Source organism: Cyprinodon variegatus, unplaced genomic scaffold (assembly GCF_000732505.1).
Source record: "Cyprinodon variegatus isolate N-32 unplaced genomic scaffold, C_variegatus-1.0 Scaffold469, whole genome shotgun sequence".
In the NCBI taxonomy this organism is placed as follows: Eukaryota; Metazoa; Chordata; class Actinopteri; order Cyprinodontiformes; family Cyprinodontidae; genus Cyprinodon; species Cyprinodon variegatus.
In genome coordinates, this window is record NW_015150922.1 from 331464 (window position 1) to 340105 (window position 8642).

At 39.4% G+C, this 8642-nt stretch overlaps 1 protein-coding gene across 1 annotated transcript in view; it reads left to right on the top strand.

The window, feature by feature from the left end:
* Positions 1–2749: 2749 nt before the first annotated feature.
* gsg2 (germ cell associated 2 (haspin)) overlaps positions 2750–8642 on the top strand; it is a 13861-nt gene continuing 7968 nt past the window's right edge. The window contains exons 1-6 of the mRNA XM_015389688.1: positions 2750–3010; positions 5171–5332; positions 5529–5648; positions 5787–5909; positions 6006–7079; positions 7119–7734. Of these exons, the coding sequence (XP_015245174.1) occupies positions 2853–3010; positions 5171–5332; positions 5529–5648; positions 5787–5909; positions 6006–7079; positions 7119–7734 (2253 nt within the window). The 5' untranslated portion in view covers positions 2750–2852. The remainder of the gene's footprint in view (positions 3011–5170; positions 5333–5528; positions 5649–5786; positions 5910–6005; positions 7080–7118; positions 7735–8642) is intronic.

The following is an 8642-nucleotide window of genomic DNA, read 5'->3' on the forward strand; positions in this document are numbered from 1 at the left end:
CAAAGCAGAGAATGTGTTTGTAAATTCAGTGGAAAGCAGGATGTAAAAACATCAAGAACAGGATACAGATGGGTTTCCTTTTTAACATTACAACTACATCATTAACTAATTTATTACTTAGCATAGCTTATTCATTTCACACACCCTCTCTCACAACACACATGCATGTCACCTAGAAGCTAAAACACTGAATAACGATAACGTAAAAGGAGGCTAGAATCGCAAAAACAACCTTTTACATGATATGTACCTGTTAACACAGACAACTAGGTTAATATGGACCTGTGCAAACTGGGACTTTATATATGTTTTTATATGAAAAGTTATTTCATTTTCACACAACACAGACAGTAAAATGATAATCTATCATTCATTTAAATGCAAGGGAACAGATAGAAACATGTCTGGTCCTCAGTGACCATGAAATTCTAAAAAAAAATGCAGTTTAAAATTTGGTTATTTTACTTTTGGTTAATTTTTCAATAGTAATAAACATCTCTTCTAACCTGTTGATTTAATGATAACAAAACTTATTTGTGGTTTAAAAGCAATGAGAGAAAATTATTATCTTTTTTTCTCTGATAATAATTCAGAAACTGAGAATAATTTATTTCTTTGTTTACTTTTTGCCAATTAAAAAAAATATAAAAATATAAATCATAAATAAATTCGCGTTGGCAGAAATATTTTTAATAAATTAAATCTAAGGTAAGGTTTTTTAATAGGGTAGGCAGAAAGAGTCTGAATATATGGCGACCTCTGGTGGTTAAATTGACTCACTACACCAATGGCGGCACCACCAATATTTGCTAATTATAAACGAGTGGCCATTGTTCTGGGCAAATTAACGGGCTTTTTTCTATAGAAACTAAAAAGAAAATAATTTTTTTTCTGGATCAACAAAAAAATGATCTTTGCATTTTATTCATTCTGTTTTTAGAAATCTGGCTGTGTTAAAACAACAGTTTTTTTAAATTATTTATTTAATTCAGTACTAGAGTGAGGAAAAAAGCTGAAAAGTTTTACAGTGCAAAGTTTTTGTTGCATTTTTTATTTATTTATAACAGAATAAAAAAATGTGAAGTTTATTCAAAATAGAAGGACTTTTATCCCTCTACAGACTGTCATTTTAAACCAAACTGCCTAATCAGGCTTAAACCCCTTTCCATACAACAGACATGAAAAATTGTAAAAGTGTTGAAATGATAATGAAGATGTTAGTTGATATTTTCATCATTTTAGTTCACACTCTACAGCAGGAGTTTCAGCTGGACGATAGTTTGTGAAAGCTTTTGCTAAATGTGTCAACTGTTCACATTTAGGTTTAAAAATCCTTATACACTTAAACTAGACTTGCAATACAAAGAGCAACACATGAAAAAGTAATACTTGTCTTCAGATGCAATTGTTTTCAATAATAAAAATGATAAAAACTAATAATAACCATTTGATTACTGTTTTCTTCACCTCTGTGTTTTGGAAGGGTAATGCTGGTCAAATGCTGCTGCTAGATCAAACAAAAAATTGTCATCTGCCGCCATGACCAAGTAATAAGTGAATCTGGTATGAGCTCTTTTAATGCTTTTTGCAGACTAAAACTTTTTAAACTAACGGTTAGAAAACATATGGTAATATGATAAAGCCGCAGTGCTAATATGAAATAGAAGCTGTGCATTGTTCTTGTAATTAGAGAGGTTTTCGGAGTCACGGTTATTTCAGCAAAGTATTAATGGATTTCTGCACACAATAAAACTGTTCTGGCAATCTTTTATTTTTCATGTCCAAGTAAAAATCACATTTGTTGTATTTCACCTTGGCCTGTACAGATATTTATTATCCTCTCTTCCATCCATCTTCTCCCACTTATTCTGACAGGTCGCTGGTGCCTGGACAGTTCGGTGGCCTATTGCAGGGCAAAATGACTTTACACTAAATTGAGTCATTCACACATTCATGCCCACACTCACACACAAATAGTGGCTGCCCTGTGGTCACTGACAGAAGCAAGGCTGCCATACTCAGGCGGCACCAGGCCCTCTGACCACCATAAGTAGACAATGTGGGTGAAGTGTCTTGCCCAAGGACACAATGACGCTGAAAGCCCAAGTTTAAAGCCACAACCCTTTGGTTTCAGGGGAAATTCCTGCATCCAATGCCACCATTGCCCCAATTATTATCTAAACAGTATTTGAAAATTTTCCCCTACATAATTTTAAAGCAGAGCATAACATAGTAATAAATTAAGAAAATAAAACAGTGAAAGGAACAAGCAAAGTTGTTTATAGTTTTATTCAGAAAGATTTCAGCTGCCTATTTCTGAGTTTCTAAGTCTGACTGGGCAATTATATAGCCTGTTCGGTTAACACTTCAATTAGTTCTTTGCTGAAATTTGCACCTCAGTTGAATAAATAAAAATGTCAAGCATATTACAGTTGAAGTCATCACAATTGTGTAATTCATTTAACAATAACATCTTCTTTTTTTCGAAAAGTTACTTTTTACAAAAATAATGAGGGGCTTAAAGATAATCAGATAGTTAAATATTTCAATGGTTGTTTAATCTTTTTCTCTGAGCATTGCCCCTGTCTCCAGATTGTAACCACTCCAATCCTGTAGGTGGCGCTGTGGTAACTTTCACACAGATTTTTGACCAATCAGCGCGCGTCTGAAGTTTGAAGAAATAACCACTCCAATCCTGGAGGTGGCGCTGTGGTACCACTCACCCAGATTTTCTGACCAATCAGCGCGCTCCTGAAGTTTGAAGAAATAGCGGTTGTCTGACTATTTGATGGACGAAGTCAAATGGTTCTAAGTCGTTAATGTCCGTTTCTAGCTGATTTTCGCTTTATATCATGGCGTCATTTAAACCGCGAATTCTAAAGACCTATGGTAAACAGAAGCGGAAGGTTTCCGCTTGGCTTTCCCCCGAGGACCGAAGGAAATTTTTCGACAGCACCCCGTCGTCCGAAGACATATCCGTGTTTCAGGCCGCAGAGCCCAGCAAGCCACGGTGCGTTCAGGGCCTCACCTCTACTGTTTACGTTTGCTTGATTAATTTTATTTTCCAAACTGATATGGTTGTTTCTCACATAGTACAGCAGAGCAGTGCTAAAGAGTTTGCATTGACTTTACTTAGATGTATCTTTGTTTATAATATGGTTGATGTAAATGTGAACTTCAGTCCGTTCGGTTCAGATGCTTCTTATAACGTTAATGTAAGGGTGCCCAAAATACCGTTTTTATTTTTTTAAGCTCTTACTCAAAAGCTTTGTTGCATTCTATTTTCTTTCATGATTATTTGGACCCCATCTTTCTTTTCGCTTTCCCTAAAAACAAACGTGTCTTCACCCAACTGTACTTTTGATTAATTTATTAAACTTTGCCAAATTCAGCGGCCTTTTTTTTATGAAAGACCGAGCCACATTATGATTATATAATGAAGATAGACTAAATTGGTTATATTTTTTTCTGCATCAGATCATTTAGAATAGCACTGATTAATCAGATGGCTTGATTCGTCTAATTTTAATATCACATGCGTTGAACTGTTGAGCAGATTCAATGAAAAAAAAATGCTTTGTATTATGTAATATGAGTTTAAAAGTAGATGAAATTCTTTTTTGTCCGCCTTTTTTATGATCTTGACTCATTGAAACATTTGAACTAGGAATGAAACAGTTTATAAGATTAATTGTGATTAATCATCCTGGAGAGAAATATGCCATCAACACCCTAGTTTCTAGATGTTGGAGATCGGTCTGTTTTTCAGTGTAGTCCTGTTTCTCTGACTGTAACTGGCTGGATGTGCTCTCCTCATCCTCTGACATGGTAGCTGCCTCGGAGCTCATCTGCCTGGCTGTGTGTTTCCTGGACGGGGCTGCCTTTTATAGCTGCTTTTTGTATCTCTGCTTCTGTCTCCTTGAACCCCAGTCAGCCTCAGCAGATGGCCGCTCACACTGAGCCTGGTTCTGCTGGAGGTTTCTTCCTGTTAAAAGGGAGTTTTTCCTCTCTACTGTCGCTACAAGCATGCTTGCATCCGAGTCAATGCAATCGATTTCCTTAGATAGGAAACTTTGAATCAATTTGACTGTATGATCTGGTGAACTGTAAAGTGCATTGAGATGACGTGTGTTGTGAATTGGCGCTATAGAAATAAACTGAATTGAATTAAATGAATCGATTATTGAAATAATCTTCAACTAATTAAGTAATTGTTAACTGGAATATAGAGACTGTAAAATATGCCTTTAGCTCACAGAAAAACCCACTAGAAGCTGTAATTTTATCAAAATTGTAAAAGGATATATTTTGCATTTAAGATGGAAATGAAGTTTTCGTCTGTTAACGTGCTTTATCCAGAACCCCTCAAGTGGAAAAGTTTTAGTTTCACTGGGTTGAATTTCGTAAAAAAAATCTTCTTTAAGGAACCCGTGGCTATCCGATAATTGATCTAAAATATTATTAACAGATTAATCGATTTGTAAAATGATCGTTAGTTGCAGCCTTAATTTGAACAACCCTGGTTTAGACCATAAATATGTTACCTGTAGTACGTTTCATGTTTCCTAAAATGATCCCAGTATCAATTTTATCCAGGTTCCTTAAAGTGTTGCCTCTGAAGGCATTTTTGAACTTAGTATTCTATATTGTTTTGCTCTTTTGTCCCTCCAAATCCATCGCACTGCACCATGTTTATTGAATGTAAAAAGAGTTGTTTCAGCTTGTTAGATCAGAAGCGTCTGGCACGGTTTGCTGACATCTGTACGTTGCTCTTAAAGTCATCACGTAATTTAGCCCAGGTCTGGTGTTCCCCACAGCATGCCGGTTAGAGCCGAGGTGACTTTAACACGGGTTGCTTGCCGGGGCATTTGACCCGGTTAGACACGCATCAGTGAGCTGTTCACACTGCCACTAAAAGCCGATTGTTCCTGGGTTTAATCAGATTTTTCAGCCAGTGGGAAAGGGGTAGAGTAGAGAGCTGTGGATTTTAACATTCAGAATCATTGTGGGCAGATATGAGATCTCGTGTGGATTCAGATTGCAATTTATTATTTTAAATGATTAATCGTGTAGCCCTAATGTGTATTCTACTTATTGAATCATTTAAAGCTTTTTTTTCACTGACAAACGCCAACTTCTTCAAAACTTTCTGTGTTTTGCAACATTTCAGGGAAAAGTGCACAAAAGTTGGCAGGCGAAGACCACAACGTTCCACCAGGAAAAAAACAACCATGCAGAGTCTGATTGAGAAGATCTGTGATGAGGAATATCTGAGTGATGCCGAAAACTGTGTCCCCTCTCCTCTCGGCCCTCTGCAAAGCAAGAAAAAAGGGTGTGTGAGGAAAAAATTATCAAAATCATTTTAAACTGTCTCTTTGTTATCCTTTACTGTGTCCCAGAAAACTATTCAAACCCTTGAAATACACCCTATTGTTTCCCCTTACATCTGCAAATGTCATTATAACTTATTTATATGTTTTTAAAAGTATTTGTTGACATTGCTGATATGTTTCCATCTTGTTCCATAGAGGAAAGAATAGAAGTTTGGCCAGAAGAAAGCAGAGAGCGGTTCTGTGTCCTGTAGAGACCCGCAGCAACGAGGATAACAGCATGAGACAGCTTCCTTCAACCAAAAAGCGTAAAGCCAGGTGTGTGCTTAAACATAGACCTCTTCTTGTTTTTCAAACATTTTGTGCAAGCATTTTTTTTAACCAATTGGAGCACATCTCCACCTCATTTTCATTGACCTCTAAAAAAAAAAAAAATCTAAAATAAATCTTTATCAGGACAAGCCGTCTAGCGTCTGCATCTGTTTCCACAAGGCGGAGAGGTAACACCAGTGAGAGTGAGGAAGAAATGGCTACAACCAAATTACAAAAAGTACAAGAAAAATCTACAGTCGAATCCAAGTAAGGGCTCAGTCAGGTGATCCCTGACTAAGGTTATAAAGCCATGCAACAAATGCTATCTTTGCTTCTGATTTTACTTTCTTTTCTTGTTTTTAGTGTTTGCCTTCGCTCCGCTGGCCGCTATGTGACCCGCCGTAGACGTGGAGCTACCACCAAACCCCCTGATGCAATAGTCAGTTTACTCAACTCCTCAGATGACTTCACTTCTGGCCCGTTTGGTTCCAGCATGTATCAGAAGCCAACCAGGAGGAAGAGAGCCCCTCCAGTCTTCAAGTTGTCAAGTGATGAAAGCTCAGTAAACCCTGGGAGGACCAACAACCTTTTCAGGGAGATCTCCCTCAATGAGTTAGCTGAACACAGCCTGGGGCCAGCTCAAAGCAGACCTATCTTCTGCTCCACGCCCTCAGCGCCCACCTTCTACCAGCAAAGATGCCCAAAACTCCGCAGGCAGGTTGCGTCTCCTCTATCTGAACTGGGCAGCTCCATCAGGACACCGAGCGCTCTGCAGAAAGACCAGGATTCACTGCCAAAGCTAGAATCTCCTCACGTGGAGCAGAAAGAATCGAGTCTGCATCAAAATGAAGAGATGTCTTTGGACTTATTTGATGAGTCAGACAGAGGAGCTGGCAGCGCCTATGACAAACCCCGCAGCGTAGACACGGAGGGTCGGAAATCATCAAATTTAAATCTGCTCTGCACAGTTCAGATTAAGAGGGTAAACAGCTCTCATATGCCTCAGCTTAGCAGTCAGACAACCTACTTATCCTGTTTGGAGTCATCTGTTTCAGAGAATAAACAAGCGACCACACCCAGAGAATGGACTTCCGCCGTTGGATTTTATCCAGAACAATCTGCTGGTCGAGGTGTCATGGCTACCGTTAAAACCGGCGATTATGCGCCTTCTGTTAGAAATCTAGGTGCGTCTGCTTCAGCGAGCGACGGTCACGTGACTCCTGAATCGCCTGAACTCTTCAGCAGGGAAGCAAACATGGAGCACTCTAAATCTTTGATTTATTTGGACGACACTCAAGACAGCGACGAGAAGATAGCGGAAAGGCAGTTATCAGCTAGTAGTGCAGTGGCAGCGCAGTTAACTGACAGAGAGAGCGAAACAGAAAAGCGCTTAAAAAGCAAATGTATAAAGAAATGCTTGGTTCTGGTGAAGAGTCTTCGGTTGTCTGAATTGAAGCTCCAGCAGCAAGAGGATGGTGTGATCCGTTCTGCTAACCCACATGAACAAACAGAAGGGGCGGTTCTTCTCTCAGAGTCTGAAAACCTTCCAGAAGCTAAGGCGGAGTCGCATACTTTAGAGGAGGTTGCTGCACTGGCAACGGAGCTGAAGGAGAAAGCTTTGACCTCCAGAGCTGTTATTAAAGTCAAAAAACTAACCCGGTCAGAGTTAAAAGATGTTCTGCTGCCAAAAGGAGACGCAAATAAATCTTCAACCACTGTGTCGGACTCATCCAACGATAACCGCAGGAAGACCTGTTCTCCCTCTGACAGCAAGTGCAGTGAAGACACTGCATCTTCGAAAGTTGCCTCAGAAAGCAGCAGCTCTGACAAAGAAGTAGAAAAAGTCACCAAGTCTTTCCCCAAGAGAGATAAGAAGTGTCTGGTTCCCAAAGAGAAGAGGCGCAGGAGCCCGTCAGCGGACAGTAGTGGGACGACAAGGAAGGCGTGCGTGAGCGGATTAAGCGTGAGCCGCTGGAAGAACAAAGGAGGTGCCAGCACGCTGGCGTCCAGGAACAAGCAGGGGAGGGCGTTCAGTGCAGCCGTGGACAACAGCATCAACGAGCTGATCTCGAAGCATCGCAACCATTCCAATGTGAGACCCACACACACTCAGTCAGATTATTGGGACTTTATATGACAGAGCTATTTCAGTTGATAATGAACAGGAAGAAAATTATTTTCTTTTTTTTCTTTTTTTTACAAATTAATTTTGTTGAATTAAGTTTCAGGTCAGATTCTCAGTTCAATCCTCTATTTAGCAAGAAACAGAACGGGACATATTTTTAAATTTGTTCTGCTGCTGGAGGTGAACCCATCAACTGACTGCTGTCAGGTTTTCTGATGCATCTCCACAGTGCGATCTAAACGGTTTAATCAATTATGGTTTGCTGTTTCATTTAACCCTTTATAGGGCAAGTTGGCGTTTATGATTACTTGCATACTCCTTACAAATGGAGTACGCCAGCATTCATAACATTTAGGCGAATCACTGTCCCCCAGACATCCGCATATATATATATATATATATATATATATATATAGATATATAGATATATAATTTTTTATTTTTTTTAAACAAAGCGGAGTGTGTTTAAAGTCATCCACGCGCGCCGGCTACCATTCATTCATCCTGTCCTCTGAACTGCTGCTAGTTTTACTCACATGCCTGGAAGATGTCTAGTGCTACTACCACAGATGATCTCGCTCTCGAAATGAATTTGAACGATTCAGATTAGCTAGCCGAATTAATAGAAGGGGTAGAGCGTAGCCGCCTGTTGTCCGGGCTGGCGTGTCACAACTCCAGTCCGGCGTGCAGATGACGTCATACACGCGCCGCTTTGTTATAAAAAATATAACCGCCTACATGTTATGAATGCTGGCGTACCATAAAGAATACATTTTGAACAGTTTAGTTTGTGCCTTCAAGTTGTTGCCCATAGGAAGACGTTACTTGGTTATTACAAAACCGAATATCTGCAGAACAGCTCCAAATGACAGAAA